The sequence below is a fragment of the Lepidothrix coronata genome, unplaced genomic scaffold (genome assembly GCF_001604755.1).
Source record: "Lepidothrix coronata isolate B3197 unplaced genomic scaffold, Lepidothrix_coronata-1.0 Scaffold250, whole genome shotgun sequence".
NCBI lineage: Eukaryota > Metazoa > Chordata > Aves > Passeriformes > Pipridae > Lepidothrix > Lepidothrix coronata.
Window position 1 is genome coordinate 758,314 of NW_016690430.1, and position 18,593 is coordinate 776,906.

General features: G+C 34.9%; 1 protein-coding gene across 7 annotated transcripts in view; it reads left to right on the top strand.

The window, feature by feature from the left end:
- SCN2A (sodium voltage-gated channel alpha subunit 2) overlaps positions 1 to 18,593 on the top strand; it is a 76,573-nt gene that overhangs the window by 19,441 nt on the left and 38,539 nt on the right. For 3 of the 7 annotated variants that reach the window (XM_017835166.1, XM_017835170.1, XM_017835167.1), the window contains exons 2-11: positions 1,493 to 1,812; positions 4,656 to 4,774; positions 7,311 to 7,400; positions 9,091 to 9,219; positions 9,889 to 9,980; positions 10,887 to 11,159; positions 14,642 to 14,705; positions 15,279 to 15,420; positions 16,206 to 16,412; positions 17,561 to 17,851. In XM_017835166.1, the coding sequence (XP_017690655.1) occupies positions 1,546 to 1,812; positions 4,656 to 4,774; positions 7,311 to 7,400; positions 9,091 to 9,219; positions 9,889 to 9,980; positions 10,887 to 11,159; positions 14,642 to 14,705; positions 15,279 to 15,420; positions 16,206 to 16,412; positions 17,561 to 17,851 (1,674 nt within the window). In that variant the 5' untranslated portion in view covers positions 1,493 to 1,545. Of the gene's footprint in view, positions 1 to 60; positions 1,027 to 1,492; positions 1,813 to 4,655; positions 4,775 to 7,310; positions 7,401 to 9,090; positions 9,220 to 9,700; positions 9,793 to 9,888; positions 9,981 to 10,886; positions 11,160 to 14,641; positions 14,706 to 15,278; positions 15,421 to 16,205; positions 16,413 to 17,560; positions 17,852 to 18,593 lie in introns of those variants that run through there. The other 4 variants (XM_017835169.1, XM_017835171.1, XM_017835168.1 and 1 more) reach the window with 3 other exon arrangements.

The following is an 18,593-nucleotide window of genomic DNA, read 5'->3' on the forward strand; positions in this document are numbered from 1 at the left end:
ATTGTTTTCTGCAGTATTAAAACAGAATTATGCTTTTTCGTTTTTTTTTCTTTTTCCTTCTGTAATTAAAAATATAATGAACAGGATTCTGCTGCAGGACCACTTCATTTTCCTAATTAACCTTTCTGCTGCTACTAGTCAGTGCAGCTTCCAGCAGCAGTTTGCTACAGACCCTCTGTGACAGAATGCACCAGGTGCATTTTCCTGCAGTGGGAGAGCATGCTCAAGGGAGACCTGCAGGAGTTGGGATGTGTGTGGATGTTTGTGTAGGTGTAAATGGCTGTGTGCATATGGTTGGAAAGGAGGAGAAAGCATCATGTTGCAGCTTATTTAGCAGCCTTCAAAAATATGAGTTTGTTGCGGCTGTGCTGGCATCTGTGTGTTAAGCGAGGCAGTAAAATAGGATCCTGCTGATTGTATTCAAACTGTTATACCATTTTAATTTGATAACTCTTTCTGGGTATATTGTCTTACTCAAAATTTGTTGCTTTATTGCATTTGCCATATTTTTAGTGTGCTTACTCAGAAGGACTCTTGAGAAAAATTCTTGTAGACTACAGCAGAGATCCCATTTGTGATTTCGGATCAAAGTATTTGCATTGGGAATATTTTCCACTTGTTCTTTTTAACTGAACTGTCTGGAGACATTAAGGAGAGATCGTCCTGCTCTTGCTAGTGAAATTTATGAAAAATATATACAATTGATATTATATATCAGACATAAAAGATCTAAGAGTAGTATGTAATGATTAAAGAGTATTTTTATTCCATTCAGCAATTCTTCCAGTGCACAGTGTGTTGCCAGGCAGGGGATCTGTATACAGGTGCTTATGCTTGAATCTTGTTTCCTGAGCTGGCAGCTCTGCGAAGGCAGCATATTTGTATCCAAAGAGAAGGAGAATCTCGTATTGCTTTCAGCTGATCCCTCTGGCTATACATGGCAATAGTGAATTCTAGGAGTCATTTCTGGTCCATATAGCTAGAGGGAGGATTGGTCCAAGATGCAGCTTCCAGGATAATAAGGAGGTGAGTTGTCTGGAGTCTTGCTCCTCGACACCAAATCAAACACTTCAGAACTGTTGATTCCTCACACTGAATGTAGTGGAAAATATCTTCTACTTTAATCACTGGAATGGATAACATTACCCTTAATAAAGGCAAAAATATGTTATTGTATTGTATGTGACTTTTTTATCAGTCTATAGAACTGACTATCATTGCAAGCACTAAGTTAATTCAAATGAATTTTAAACTAAATGTTTTAAGAATTGATACCTTCAAGACAACTCTAAGAGGCAAGCTGCAAAGGAAAATGGTTTGTCTTGAAATAAAAACAAATTTAAAAATTCATTTCACAGCAGCCTCCTCTTGGATGATGACTGTTGAATTTAACAAGATGTCCCACAGAAAATTCTGTGGAAGTATATTCCTTTACATTGTTTGTAGCTGTCTGTGTTACTCTAAATTTTTTCTGTATTTTTTTATATTTTAGCACTTTTTTTATGAGAGAGGCTAAACAGTAACTAAGAGGTGCAGGATGAAAAGATGGCACAATCAGTGCTGGTACCACCAGGACCCGACAGCTTCCGCTATTTCACAAGAGAATCACTTGCAGCTATTGAGCAGCGTATCAATGAAGAAAAAGCTCAAAAATCCAAACAGGAACGCAAAGATGAGGATGATGAAGATGGCCCAAAGCCAAATAGTGACTTGGAGGCAGGAAAGACACTGCCATTTATTTACGGTGACATACCTCCAGGAATGGTGTCAGAGCCCTTGGAAGACCTGGACCCGTATTATATCAATAAAAAAGTGAGTGTGTTGTATATTTCTATCAGACTGTTAGAAGATTAAGTAACAAAAAACCCTTCGCATAGTATTTCTAGTTTTTTTGATCCAGTCCTTCAGTCCTTCTGTCTAATACATTCCCCCAACAGCTGATCTGATTGGCAGAAATCTCCATTGTAAGAACAGAAATTAGTAATGCAAGTTTGCGGGACCTGGTCTGTCAGTAGAGGTACATTTAGATTTATTTTAATATACCTGGCATTTTACAAAAACTGTAACTTTCAGGGGTTTACACACAGGCAAATAGAAGAAGTAGCACAGAAGTTATCTTTAGAGTTATTACGAATTGCTGTATTACAGATGTGAAAGGAGCAGATCTTCAATATGAAACCCATCTCAAGGTAGCCAGGCACCTTGTTACTAGGTTTGTTCACTGTCATGTGGAAAGTCTGAGTTGCATTCTCTTGGTGCTGGGAAGGATGGGGGAGTATGTAAAGGTAATTTCTTAGGATATGATGAAGATCATCCTCTTCCATAATGTACTCTATAGAGGCATCATATATCCAGCTTAGTCTGGTTGAAAAAGTTTTGACATCCAGCTCTATATTTTTTTTATGATTGTTTTCAAAGAAGAGGTGTTTAAAAGAGGGACATAAATAAAGAGGAGGTAGGAATTGCTCTTGGAGTGTTGACAGAATGTTACATAATTTTAAAAATATTTCTCTGGAGATGTTAGTTTAAAAAAAAAAAACAAAACATGTTTTCTTTTTGTTTAAAGTAACAACAACCGTTGTGGCCAGAACAAAAGTGCTGAACTTCAGAATTGTGTCCAGATGGCCTTGGTTTTCCTCCAGAATTTCAGTCCCTTAGATTTTGGCATCATATGTATTGCACCATCATTATTATACCAGTAAAGAAGAAATTAACGATTCTCTTTCCCGTTTTCATAATTTTTTCTTGTGCTTGCTTTTCTTTTTCTGTGGAAACTAGCTAGGGAATAAAACCAAGTGAATTTAAAAACAAACAAACAAAAAACATGAAAGTGAAGAAGCTACTTTAAAGAAAAATGAAGAAAAACCCCAAGAATTGTCATGAGTCAAACTTGAACTAAGTGAAAAAATACAAATGAAGATATTTCCTGCAGGAGTTAGGGGTATGCCTCATCAGTAATATGTTGAAGCAATAGTGATATAGGCATACCATGAGGAACTAAACAGAACAGCTCACAAAAAATCAGCTGTGCCTGAAATGTTCACTGCAGAATTTCTGAAACTCAGTTCATGTATGGAGAATCATGAGTTAAATTTGAAAACAAGGTTTGCAATTAAATATCATGTTCTGCTCCCTTTACTCAAGTGGTTTACCCTGTTGAAGTCTGGAAGGCAAATATTATTTGGGTCAAAGTACTGATTCTTTCCTTCTTTCCCTGTTCTGCAGTAGTAAAAATCTAAATTCAATGCTAGAAATCCTACAGTTAGAGCATGTATTATCATGCTTTGGAAACCGGAAAAGTAATTCTGCAATTAAATGTGGATGTGGGGTAAAATCCTGAGGAATGCTTGTTCCTGATTGAGAAATGCCCAGCAGTTATACTGATCTTTTCCAAAAGCATAGTGGTTTCTAGTAGGAGATGCAAGACTTCAAGCTATATGTTGCAATCATAGTTCCTCCTATTATTTTTCTTGGTGTTCTTTGAATGTTTATGTCAGGCTCAATTTTTTCTTTTTAATATGTCTCAATGAGTCAGCAGCACACAAATGATACTTCATCAGACATTTTGTCAGAGTAAAGGGAACGGAAAACATAAGAACTCTGATTATTAGAGGCTATAATTTAATGGACTCCAGGAATAATAGGAAGAGAGTTGAAAAATTGTGATAGTCAATGGCACATTACAGACCAAACCTTTCTCCCCTACAATAAAGGACCAAAGTGTGGATTGAGAATCAATAGTTATGTGGGAATGCAAACATGCTCAGTTGGAAAGTCTGAAATGTAGTATTTCAGGCAGGGAGAGGCATTGTGTTTTCAGGATTTCAGCTGCTCTGTTTGCCACACCTGCTCAGAAAAGTAGAGCATAATCTTTACAAATGCTGCCCTCTGATTCCAGTTGAGGCAGATCATGGCTGCTGGCAGTGTTCCAGGTCTGCATGGCTGATATGCCCTTTGGGCTTTCTAGGACTGCCACAATGCTGGCTAGATCCACTTGCTTTCGACAAGCATGAACTTTGACCCATGTGTAGAAAGAAGAAATTATAGGAATGGATAAGAATTTCCTCAGATGTGTGGGAATCAAAAGAATTTTAAAAAAACTTAAAGACTTTATTCCTCTTTGTTTCTCATTTTTTAAGAAATTATTACATTCAGAAATGCTTTTTTAAATGTTAGTAATACACAAGTTATTGCTGGAACTGTGGAGAGGCAGTGAAAACACATAGATTAGTGAATTCTGTATTAGGTAAAAATAAAGCATGACTCAAGAAAAATAGACAAAATTGCAAGTATAAAGCAATAGTTGGAAAGGGAATACATTATTCTCAGAGTACAGCAAAAACTACTGAGTACATTAGTGTTACGTTGAAAAACTTGTTGTTGAACACTCTTTTATATTTTCATGATCACTCTTGGAATTTAGATACTTTGAGGTACTATTGTCGTTGATTTCTAAATAAACTTATTAAAATGTTTTCATTCAATTATGTTCATCGTAATTTGGCTGGACTCGATGATGTTTGAACTGGACAAGGAATTGTGTAAATGAAAGAACATATTGGCCAAATACAATTAATGATGAAATAAAAATTATTCTGGGTTTGTAACTTGTTATCTTGTAAATGCTGTTTTTCATTCTGTTTTTCTTTTTCCAGACCTTTATAGTATTGAATAAAGGGAAGGCAATATTCCGATTCAGTGCCACCTCTGCCCTGTACATGTTAACTCCTTTCAATCCTCTTAGAAAAATAGCTATTAAGATTTTGGTACATTCATATCCTTTTCAAGTGGTTAGTCTAAAACTGTACTGAATGAGATGTTACTTAGTATTTAAATCATTCTCTGGCACATGTCCCAGGATCAATATGATCTGTAGTGCTTTGTCCCTCTTCTATCTACTATTTCTGTCTTCTGTTCTTTTTCTTATTCTCTTTTTACATTTGTGTTCATTGCTGGCTCCTAATATAGTAATACCAGAAGCCAGACAACCAGTCATTGTCCTTTATAATTTCTTTCTCTGTCCTCTTTCTTCCTCCACATATTTTTTTCTTTCCCTCTTATTTTTCCTGTAATCACCATATCTTTTTTTCATCTTTTCCCCTCCTCCACATTTTTCATAAACTGCAGATATATTGCTCAAAATACTTACAGTTCTTCACTGATACCGTGTGTTCAAATCATATCTTTGATCCTAGGTCTGTGCTTGCATGAATATTTAGTGAAAATATGGTTTCATTATTCCTTTTCATTTTCTTATTCTGATAACAATTGCAGAAAGATAGATTCAAACCAGCTAAGGTTTCTTGTTTTATTATACATTCTCAGTCCTATATGTATCTCACCTGTCTGTTTTATTTCTTGATCATTACTGCATTATACACATAATCATGTTGATGTTTTAATTTCAGTCTTCAAGTAGGTCATGAGATTTCCACATTGCAGGTAGAGATTTGAAAAGCTAAATTATTATAATTACTTACATGTTATTTTGTCTTTTTCAATGTTATGGTAGCTACCTATAGTAGGCATCCCACTGGTCTGATCCCAAATGCTCATAAGAGAAATGAGGGCGTTGACTTCAGCAAGTCTGCTTACTTAAGGAGCAAATACAAATGTTTGCACACTTATTTTTACAAATACCTAACGTAAGCACACTGAAAGTAGTTCTGTGTGTAGCATTGCATATAGGGATCCTAAGATCATGTAGAATAAATCTTGAAAGGATTTCTTCCAGTCTTGTTATAGTGGAAGTCTGATAATTACAACAGTTGTTTTGTGTTAGATGTTGTTATCAATGGCTAGCCTATAAATGGCTCCAGAATCAATCATAATACTACATAGCCTGTTTTGAATTTTCTTGCTATAGGTGCCACTACAACTAATTATTTTTCAATTATATAACACTCCTTACCATATTCTAGAGCTTTATTCAGTTATGTGGAATAATAGAAGACTGTGGGGTTGAGATGATGGTGAAGAGTTAGTCACTGAAGTCAGAATGTTAGAAAAAGTTGTTCAAACTTGTGGGAAGGTATAGTTATTTCTCCACTGATGAAAGAATAGTGAGGACTTGCAGCTGAGAGGACATTTCATCAAAAAGGATTTTGAAAGCCTATGTAAAATACAGGCTGGGAAAACTCATAACATGGGTTTTTTATGTTTTAAGTATTCCTTTCTTTTGTGTTCATATATGAGTTACAGAACAAGAAGGTAGTTTCTGACTAAGGGATTTAAAATATATTTACTGAGCAGAAACCCAAGGAACTGTTGAATTTAATGCCACAGTTCAGAAGGCAGAGGTATTTATTGTCGTTTGAAGGTTTTTTAAATTAATGTAGACATGCAAAGAAAACTTCATGAGGGGAACCTCACTGTACTTCTCACCCCATTATATTGGGATTTCTGTTTAGGAGCACTACATGAACCTCCAGCTAAAGCTCTTCTCAAAATTGAGCTTTGTCCTCTCTAGTTTCAGGTGATGGTGCCATCATGTGGACATTTTGTGATTCACCTATGTGGTTTTCATTTTGGTGGTTGAGTTTTCATATCTTAGAAGAATGTCAGCAATTCTGAGAGTGACAGGTTGTAGATCTAGAGCAGTTCTCTTAAAATAAATTATTTATGACTTGGACCTATTCAGGAATTCTTTTTAGATTTCTTTTTTTTCCGAGGTGGGAAGTATCATGTGCCTTCCCTTCCAACTGCATTTATATTACAAAAGTCATATAGAACTCAAACAGCAATAAATAATAATAAATAAATAAATAAATAAATAATAAATAAAATACTTCTCTCCCTAAGATTTCCGTATGTTGTCTCCTATTATGTTGCAGCTAGCTTTAATATACATATCATAATGATAAGCAAAAATTTTTATATGTGCCAAATTTTATGGTGAAACAATGAAGAAAATGTATTTTTCATTCTTTTGTATGCATGAAGCACATCAGATTTGTCTAGATCATCTAAAAGTAATGATTTTTGTATTACTCCAAGAAATTGGAAGCTACTACTTCAAATTTTCACATTTTTATTCAAAAAGAAAAAACAAAATCTCCTAAAATTAAGAGATGGGTCTTTCCTTTTAGTGTCTTTCAGATTTTCTGGTTTTTCGTAGATGATTGTTCTCTTTTAGCTATAAAGTGGTGACTGTGAAAGATTTAACATATTCAAGGCCTTTCCCTGGCTGTTAAAAGGGCTGGGTAGGGTTAAATTGCTCCTGAAAGTGAAAATCTACCAAAGCAGTGTGTTATTTGATACTCTTTTTATAAGATTTTTTTCTGGCTTATATTCCTTAACTCTTAACCTACATTATTCAGCATGCTTATCATGTGCACTATTTTGACCAACTGCGTATTTATGACCATGAGTAACCCTCCAGACTGGACAAAGAATGTAGAGTAAGTTAAATGGATTTTCTCTGAATAATAGTAATCAGAAATAAACTGCTGTAAATTATATTATATTAGGATGGCATCCCCTGGCAGCAGGTACCTTGTTGGCATATCCTTTCAACAGCTATTCTGATGCTGGTTTCTTCACTGTGGCGTTAAATACATGTAATTGTCTCATGACAAGTTGTTTAATGTCCAGCTTCTGTTTACAGTATTAGATAGGGGATGTAAGAAGAGAAGCTAGTCTTATGATCATACAGAAGAAGTGAATTATAAATGTTTTTTACTGCATTCTCTCTTGCATCTGTGGAAGAATGCAAAAAAGGCACTCTTTCATCTCAATTGCAATAACCATTAACAGATAAAGGGATCATCTTATGGATGGCTGTATTCACTGTACTACAGCTTTCTTTTACCAAAGCCAATCTAACAATGGAAAGCACGTATGCAAAATAAACTATTAATGAAAGTATTGAAATGGTTAGCATGATGTCAGCTTGTTGGCTAAGTGGTCCGGTTTGGTGTCAGCTACATGGTGCCGATGGACAATGACACTTCCAAGGCTGTAGACCATGGTGTGAAACACTGCTCTTCATGGTGCTTCATTTTTGCAATAGCATTTTATGCTTCTGGTACTTTTTCATTCCTTAGTGCTTGGGATGATACATACCTGTTTAATCTCCAGTAATCAAAAGTGAAATCATAGGGCTATTAAAGTCAACAAAGGCATTCTCATTTTGAGTTCAGTGCGAACCTGTATGTATGTCTAGCATGTAGTAAATATTTATGATAAAGAGTGATTGCTTGGATATTTCTGCTTGGTTTTGTGTTGTGCCATTTAGATTTACAACTTGTCCTCATCTGTTAAGTAAAGTTGTGCAGGAGACATTTTTTAGTGATTGAACTGAAAACATTCACATTGGAAAACGGTTTTCAGGTTGGCTCAGTTGGAGTAAGCTTGTTAAGCAGTTTAATTTGAATTCTTTTTCATTAAAAATATAAATTAAATTAAATTTCAAGATGACGTCATTTGGATACAGAAGATTGAAATGACACACAATGCTGGAATTAAATATTTTTTTAATTTACATTTCAACTACATTTTTTTAGTCAAAATGAGTAGCTGAATTTTATTGGCATTCATAAATATTTTTGGTTGTTCTTGCACATGATTTTGCATCTGAAATTACTTGTTTCATTCCAGTACTGTGTCTTGCTGAAAGTGAAGTACTGGATATACCTGCTCTATAATGAATGAGGGCTGATGAGGGTTGGCACTTGTGAGCTCCTGGTACTAAGCAACATTTCACCATAAAAATAGCATTGAAGAAAGAAACTTTTAGTCTGGAAGCAACTTCTGAAATCCTAACATATTCCATCTGTGTGTTTTGTTATGACGTGAGTTCAGACTGGACATAAACATGCAGCAGTGAAGTAACTGGGAATTTTGCGTCTCTCTTATTGGTACAGATTACAGAATTTGAACTTAAGATATGGATTGTTATTTAGTTTTTTAATCCTATTTTCATTTCTCCTTCCTTATGGTATAAATTATGCTTAAGAAAAAGTTGATTGTAACTGCCATTAAATTCTTATGCCTCTTAAAGAGAAGAAAATGAAAATAAAGTAACTAGAAAGCATAAACTGTGAAGATAATGTGTGTACCTGTAATCTCTGTCTTGCATATTTTCTTCAGATACACTTTCACTGGAATTTATACCTTTGAATCACTTATTAAAATTCTTGCAAGGGGCTTTTGTTTAGAAGATTTTACATTTCTTCGAGACCCATGGAATTGGCTAGATTTCACTGTCATAACATTTGCGTAAGTCTTCTACTTTTTTTTTTAATAAATATTCTCTCTGATAGCATGAGATTAGTGACTAAAAATTGCCTCATATCTTGTCAGCCAGAACATTTGGAGCCTGGACTTCCTGTGGTTTCAATATGTTTCTTTTACACATTTTAGTATTTCTAACCAAGCATGTGCTGCAGAGGCCAGCATGGTGTGCCAGCCCGTTAGGATTGGGAATGCCATCAGCCTGAGCTGTTCATATCCTGTCTCCTTTCTGCATACCAGAATTAAAAGGAATCCTCTTGACTTCATGCTAATAGCTGACCAAATTAGGTTTCAAACATCATGTCAATGTGGTTTATTTTGATAAAACTTTATTTAATTTTATGGGCAGAAGTATATTTATAACAAAGGCAAAATACAGTGAACGATCAAGAGGTCTTGATCAAAGACCCAAGCAAATAGGATAAAATCTGCCTCAATTCTGAGTAACTGTGATTTAATCCTACAGGTATGTAACAGAATTTGTAAACCTAGGCAATGTTTCAGCTCTTCGAACTTTCAGAGTATTGAGAGCTTTGAAAACTATTTCTGTAATTCCAGGTAAGAAGAAGTTGGTGTAAGGTGTTAGGCCCCTCGTATCTCCAACTGTTATTTGTGTGCTGTCATTGTGTTTGTGTGTGAACTCCCCTATTACAGATATGTGACAGAGTTTGTGGACCTGGGCAATGTCTCAGCGTTGAGAACATTCAGAGTTCTCCGAGCTTTGAAAACAATATCAGTCATTCCAGGTGAGAGCGAGGTTAAACACCGAGGCTGACTTTTGTTCTACAAAGGCTGTATTCACATTTTTAAAGCATAAGCCTTGTTTGCTACACATTGTCAACTAAATAAAAAGCAGGAATCAAGACATGTAATTTTATTTAAATTGATTCATGCGTGTATTAGTTGTATTTTCTTTTTAAAAAAAAAATCAGCCTTTGAGTTTAACAAATTCTTGCATGGGATATTTGCAGTAAACAGCCTATTGTGATTTGCATCTTATGACATCAAGCTTTCCTTTACATGTTTTAAATATAAGTTAATTTTAAGCTTTCATAGTGATGCAAATTTTATCATTTATTGAAAGCACTTGATATGGCAACTTAATTCAGTTTTAACTCACATATGAAAAATTAAACTCTAAGAGATAGCATGGGCCATGCATGGGGTATTGTTTTAAAGATGTCTTTCTTCTCCAAACCATCACCCCTCTTATATTGTAAGAAGATTATTACAACGTCATTTAAATATGCACTTATAATGTCTTTATAATGGGTTTACTAATGTAGAATACATTATAAAAGGTTCATATAAGAAAGGTTTGGGCAAGAAGCATCAGCAAAAAATGAACAGTGCTATTCTATGTAGGGTTGAGATATAGCATGGATAACAGAAGCACTTGTTTTGGCATAAACAATGTGTTCGGAATTATCTACTTTTTATTTCTGTACACTGTAAAATAAGCATAAACTTACATCTTTTCACTCATCTTCACAAGTAATAAGGCTTTTCATTAAAGTTATTGTATCACAAATATTTGAGTAGTTTACTAGGCTTTTTGCATGAAATCTTTATCAGGAAAAAAATGAAGTGAATTTTTTTTTGTGTGTTTAGTATCTATTTAACATCATAATAAAAATATTTTCTCTTTGCAGGCTTGAAGACTATTGTGGGAGCCCTAATTCAGTCTGTGAAGAAGCTCTCAGATGTGATGATCCTGACTGTGTTTTGTCTGAGTGTATTTGCACTGATAGGGCTGCAGCTGTTCATGGGCAACTTGAGGAATAAATGTCTGCAGTGGCCTCCAGACAATTCTACTTTTGAAACAACTGTTATTTCCATCTTTAATAGCTCTATAGGTGAAAATGGTACATTTATTAATACAACAATGACAACATTTAACTGGGATGAGTACATCGAAGATGAAAGTAAGAGTTAATTATATAATCTGCTGCATTGGTTTTCTGGAATTTATTTAAACAGATACAAGAACATTAGTATCTTTCTCTTGCCTTTAAAAGTGTGTAGCCTGGCCAACAGATATGAGAGAACTCATTTTCTCTGGTAAATAAAAGAAAGTCATAATATAATTTAACATACTCATAATACCATACTGGATGCCAAAATATGTTTTTACCTTTTACCGAACATGACTTTTAAAGTAAAATCATATCTCAGCTTAAACCAGAAATTTCTATGCTAGCTTCAAGCCTCCTGAAGTAGAGTGACAGCCCTAATATAGGATCTGAAATGTAATAGCTAGATTAGTGCAAGTTAATGCCCGATATCATAAACCCACATTTGAACGTCAGTTAGCCCATGAGTCCTGCCATAGCACGTCAATGCAACTATGTTGTTTCTTTACAACTTGGTGAGTGTCTCTGCATCACGCTCTCTTGCACAGCACAGACATGCCTGTATGACAATACTGGAGATTTATCCCATGCTTCTCATCCTTGCACAATAAGAATTAGAGTCCATATTTCTGTCTTTTAATTTGTTTCCTTTCTTTGGAAAATCAGGAAATGAGCGTGTTCGTCTCCTTTGTATCTCATAATACAGTATTCTACTGCTTTAGGTAGTTAATGTCACCACCATGTTAACAAAAATAGTTTTAAAATTCAGGTAGAACAACTGTGAACATATCTATAGTAGATTGCTATTCTGTCTTTCATCATGGTAGTATCAGTTTCTCCTATTTATCTATTAAGCCTCTTCTATTTATTTTAGTGTATTTTAGTGTTTTAACTTCATAATTAGGCATAATCTCAGGGTTTTTATAAAGTCTGTATAAATGTCGTAACTGATGACTATATCACTGAAAGTTAGAAAACCTCAGTTTAAGAACTAAATACTTTTGAATCCAAGTCTCATTGCCTTGTAATCTTTTAATATACTTATCATCTCAGCATGCTTGTGGTATACAAGTGTCATGAAGAAATTTTGAATGATAAACTATTCATAAAACCATCTGAAGACCAGATCCATTCCATTCCCCTTTAGTTGTTTCTGGTACTATATTACACAAATAGAAATTTTTTTTCTAAATATCTGACCTACATTTTCCTAATTTCAGATTGAATATATTACTGCTTCTCCTGTAGAATTAGAAATAAGATAATCATAGACTAATTTGTATTAGTCTTTTATGATCTTTAAAAACTCTTATCTTCTTTATTTCTGGTCTTTTCTAAGCCAAGCCATGCTATTTGCTGTTTTGGATTTTCTATACCTATTTTCACTTCCTTTTTTCTATTTTGGACTCTTTCCAGTTAGTCTGGGAAATTTTTTTCTTATTCTTCCATTGCCTTTTTTTGTTATGGGATTTGGTTGGTTGGGGGGTTTTATGAGATGTTTAAATTGGGTACTTACTTCCTCTAACAATTACTTCTAATTTGTATCTTTACCTCATGTGCCATATATGCAACATTCCTACTAACACATTTCAAAATTACCTCAGTTTTATGTCAGCACTGTATTGTTGATTCACAGTCAACTGTGACAGTCACTGCATCTTTTTCTACTGTGGTGGCTGTGGCCACATCCTGTCTGTTTTACATTTACGTATTTGATTTTGCCTTGTCAAGTGTAGGATTTTGCACTTGTCTCTTTTGGAATAAATCCATTTGCTTTTGGACCAGCTTGTCTGTTTGTGAAGGTCATTCTAAATTTCAGTTATCTCTCCTAGCTTGATGTCTTCAGAATACTTGATGCATTTCTTTCTGTTGTTTCATGTCTTGAGTTGGTAATGAAACTTGTTATGAAAACTGTGTCTAGCACAGATCCCTGGAGGATCTTCAGAGAGATATCGTTATGAATTGACACTGGGTCACTGGTGACTCCTCTCTGAGAATTTTTTTCAAGTATTTTGTGGTATTTCCAGCCAGAAAATATCTCCTTTATTTGCATATGGAAGTGTCATGTAGGGCTTGTACACATGACTGTTGTCCTGTTATTAAATTGTCAGGAGACAGGAATAGTTTTATATATGGCATATTTTTTACAAACCCATGTTGACTATTTTTATTACTTTATCATTATCTTTTTTTTTTTTAAATCTTATTTAAGTGTTTTCAAAAATAGTTGGCTGAGAGTTGAGCTGACTGGATGGTTTAACTGGATTCTCTGCTCTCCAGAGGAGAAGCTGTGCCACATAAAAATATGAATTAGGCCAACAGGCGATTTTGAAAGTCCTGCTTGGAGCCTATTTGCATTTTTAAACTTCTTGAACTGTTTAGGTAGAGGTTAGATCTCTCACAGGGTCTGACTGTGTGATCACCAGAATGTCTGGAAATCCTCTGATTTCTTATCTGATATCTGAGACTAGGTTGCTGATGTATAAATTATGCACATAATCTCTCTCTCTGTTTAAAACAAGCAGATTTTATGCTGCCTCTGTCGTATACAGGTGGTGACAGAGTAGAAGCAGTCAATAGGAACTGGTTGCAATTCCCTGCTTGTCTGCTTAGCATTAGTCCTCAGTTAGTTCATGCCAGCTAAGATAGTCTGTGCCAGCTGGCATTGAATCTCACAGAACCATCTGCTTCCTGGGAACAGCCAGAACATACCTAATTCTGGCAACTTTAGCTTAATATGCCACCTGACCCAAAAATCTCCACTAGAGATTCCCATTTTACCATAAGAATCCCAAACTGGAAATCGAAGGCAAATTGTCTTTCCTTTTCTGCTGCAAAGCAGAACAAAGAAAATAAAAGAATGTGTCAGGGGCTTTTAAGAGTTTCACCTCTTTAGATTATATTTTGTCTCATTTTAGTAGTTAGCCAGTTGAAAAATACATATAGGTTCTTGAAGTCCATTCCTCTGCTATAGAATTTTGTGTAGTAATTTTGTGTAATGTACAATAAAAGCTTGATTTCTCCCCCAGCTGCTCAAATTAAGATCCAGCTAGCAATTTCTTGAGCATGTTGTGTTCTGTTTTCATGCTGCAAAATTTCAGTATTTTTTCAAGGAATAATTGGATAAAATAATATGTAATGAAAAATTATAAATTAATAATACTAAGTATTCTATATCGAAATGCACAAAGGCAGAGATTTGCCCTCATCCTTTGCCTTGTTTTCCTGCTGTTTTTCTATTTGCTGACATACACAATTTGGTATTCCAGCCATTGTATCTTAATAATTTGGTTAGGTTTCTGAGAATTAACTGTGCAACTACCTTTCCATTTTCTAAAGAAAGGCCAACTTTAGGACTCTATAGAAAACCATTTTCCTGTCAAGACAGTATTTTCCTTGCTTTTATCATTCTTAACCACTGTATGTTGCAGTTAAAAAGTTTGTTAGTTCTGCTAATTTCTTTCAAGTGTAAAAGTCTATATAATTGCTCAATTTCCACTGGGCATAAATGTTACCTTTCTCATCACCTTTTTGATTTTTTTTTTTTTAATCAGGTCATTTCTACTTCTTGGAAGGACAAAATGATGCACTGCTGTGTGGCAATAGCTCAGATGCAGGGTAAGAAAAGGATCATCATTTTTCATTATACATAAAGGAAAAAGAATTAGCTGCTTAGAATAGCTCAGGTGTGGTCAACTTTAATATCAACTGTACTGTAGAGTTACAAATTACCAAGGGTTTGCATTTGAAGCTATACCTAAATACAGCCATCTATGTGATTTGAGTTTACACAGGCACTTCCATCTGCATCTTAGGCTACTTTTCTAAAGGTAACCACATGAATGCTATCTGCATAAATGTTGCCGCCAGCTTGCTGGCAACTGTTTATTGTCAGCCGTGCTACTTGATGTTCTTCTCTTGTCCTGGTGGAGATGTGTTATTATGACAAATTGTGGGGAAAGGTAGATAGAATAATACTAATTATATTATTAAAGCATTGAAATATCATTAGGAAATGGAATTAAAAATTGAAAAACAATAAGATATATATTTTTATCTTCGGTGTGTAGAATAAAATTTTACTTGTTCATAGTTTTGTTAGCAACTGGTACTCCTGAAAAATTTTGTTTTACTACAGCATATGGTAATATAGAGTAGTTGTTAAAAATAGCATTTCCTCTTCTTTTGTAGTCAATGTCCAGAAGGATATATATGTGTGAAAGCTGGTAGAAACCCCAACTATGGCTACACAAGTTTTGATACATTCAGTTGGGCATTCTTGTCACTGTTTCGATTGATGACTCAGGACTTTTGGGAGAATCTTTACCAGCTGGTGAGGACTTATTAAAATAAACAGCACCATCACCAATACCATTACTACATAGTACTTGCATAGTTATTGTCATTCACATGTCCCTAAGGCCTTTGGACCAGAAATCATGTTTAATTTCATGTATGTAAGCTTTTGTTTTAAACAGTAAGGCCCATATTAATGATTTAAGTTACCATGTGCTACTTAAATACATAATAAGGAATAGCTTTTATGAAGGTGGTTAAACATTATTGTTTGTTTTCCCAAATGTGTAAATGAACTTAAGTTGTTAAAGTTTCTTACCCAAACATGCTGTAAATAAATGCTAGTGAAATTTATTTGCAGTCTAGTAAAAATATGTTCTGTTTGAAAAGGTTACATTTTGTCCCTGAATTACACATATCCTTAGTGTGAAGGACAGTAATTTTGTTCACTGTGACATTTTATATAGTGCACTGTCTTTGTGGCAGTCTAGTTTGGGACTGATGAGACAAGAAGGTAAGATGCTGATTGGCCCCACTACTATTAAATTTGAAGGCTATAATGTAGATATATAGATTGTTGTTGGTATAAGTTCTGAAGTATTCAGAATCTGATTTCCCTTGACAATAGTAGACATAAAAGTTAGATTTTTGCATATATATTCAGGATATATTATTATTTCTGTATGGAAGAAGTAACTAAATAATCTTGTGCTAACACAAAGCAGTCTTATAATGTATTTGTAGATTATAACACAGAGGCTATCATAATATGTAACAGCATTCAAAGTCTGCTAAAAATGTGTATTATCTCTTTTTCTCCAGACACTGCGTGCTGCTGGGAAAACATACATGATATTTTTTGTTTTGGTCATTTTCCTGGGTTCTTTCTACCTGATCAACTTGATCCTGGCTGTGGTTGCCATGGCCTACGAAGAACAGAATCAAGCAACCATGGAAGAAGCAGAACAGAAAGAAGCAGAATTTCAGCAAATGCTGGAACAACTGAAAAAGCAACAGGAAGAAGCTCAGGTATCCCTATAAAGTAAAATTTCTTCTTCCATTCATGACTGTGATTGGATGCTTTATGTCCAAATATGAGAATACTTTTACTCTCCTACTCCTAACAATGTACTATTCTGTCTCATAAATTCCTTCTTATTGCAAACAATCTTTAATGTTTTCCATTGCACTGTTTCTGCTGGCTCGAGTGAACCTGTTAATTTGTGACAAAAATGATAACCAACAAGCTAAAACACTGGATTTTCAAACTGGAAGTGAATATTAACTTTTTAACTGAGCACTTGAACAAGTTGCCCAGAGTGCTTGTGGAGATAGTCAAGAGCCGTCTGGATATGGTCCTTGGGCAACCTGCTTCAGGTGACCCTGTGTGTACTGGAGAGTTGGACACGATGGCCTCCAGGGCTTTCCTTCTAACCTCAGCCATTCTGTGATTGTCTGAAATGGCGATGGGGATGTGGGGAGAAAACCCCAAACAGTAATTCTGTTTATATAAGTTACAGAATCAAAACTATTGTAGGTGCTATAGGAGAAATATTTTGCTTCAGCAATATTTGGCTTTTCCTACTCCCTCCTCATCTCTCCCAGCAGAAGGCCATAGTGTTCCAGTTTTAAAGAAAACTGGAGAAAGTGGAGAAACTGAAGAAAACACTTCTGTGGTACAGATGTAATGATTATATACTGCTTTGAAATTCCTTTTCATTTTTCGAAGGCTGTCAAATCTAATAATTGATAATGTCTAGCATGTGGCCACCAACACAGAAGATGAACTATGTCTTCCATATAAGGACATGACTGAAGTCAGCAGTCAGGGGTTTTTGTTTCATTGGTTAGTTGCTCTCTGTTGGGATTTTTTGGTTTGGTTGGGTTTTTTTACCACAGCTTGTAAAGAAATGTTAATAAAATGCTCCACATATTTTGAAAACCAAACAGCAACAGGTATCTAATAGTCTGTAGTTTAACACAATTCTCTGATTATGAGATACCTTGTGGTATTTCACAAATTAATTTTCTTGTGATATACTGGGTTCAGTGAAGTCAAAGCATTACTTTTATTTCAAACAAATAACTTTTTTTAAGAATGGCAATAAATGTAAAATAGTGAGTAATGCGTGTTTTTGTATAAATGTTGTAAATTGCATATATGCTTGTACGTATAGGCGGCAGCAGCAGCTGCAGCAGCTGACTCAAGAGATTATAGTGGAGTAGGTGGAATAGGTGGATTCTCCGAAAGTTCTTCTGAGGCTTCAAAACTGAGCTCAAAGAGTGCTAAAGAGAGAAGGAATAGAAGAAAGAAAAAAAAGCAAAAAGAACAATCTGAAGGCGAGGAGAAGGATGGGGAAGATTTTCACAAATCTGGATCAGAGGACAGCATCAAAAAGAAAGGTTTCCGATTTTCCATTGAGGGAAATAGACTGACATACGAAAAGAGATTCTCTTCCCCACATCAGGTACCATAGTATTATTACCTCTTAAACAGCTTTGTTGTCTACTCATCATATAAACAAAAGCCTGTAAAGTAGTTTGGTTAATTCTTGCAAGATACCACAGATTCATTAGCATCTTAAATCAAAGTATGACCAAGTTAAAACTTGCAGCCAGATATGAAAATGTAAAAATTTGAGAGACTTTGGGTTTATTCTAAATTTATATGTGAAAATTCAAAATTTGTGTGTAATTAACATGAGCTGTATTTCAAGTTTCTTAATGCAAATAGATCTATCTCCCCATGAATTTGGATCTGTTCAGCATGATCAGTGGCTTCAAAATATGCTGCACACATAAAAAGAAATGTAATGTTTAAAATGAGAAAAGTACTAAAATTTGGGATGCAAAAAGCTCATCAGAAATGACATAAATGTTCATGTGAAATTTGAAAAATTAATTGTTGTGAGATCATTAATTGTGTTATCTTAAAGAAGATAGAAATATGTGTGGCAATGTGTCCTTGCATGTGTTCCCTTGAAACACCAGTGATTCAGAGTGCCATCTGCATCTCCCATCCAGACATTTATTTCCTTTGATAGTTTTATGTTATCCCTTCTACAGTTTTCAAAGCTCCTCTTTGTTTGCCCACCTCTCACTCTCCCCTCAGCAGTTCAAGTCCAGATCTCACATACATTCTCTCCTTTTTCTGGCTCTTTTTGTACCTCAGTATGCTTCTTCCTTTTATCCCCACCTTCTCAATTCTCT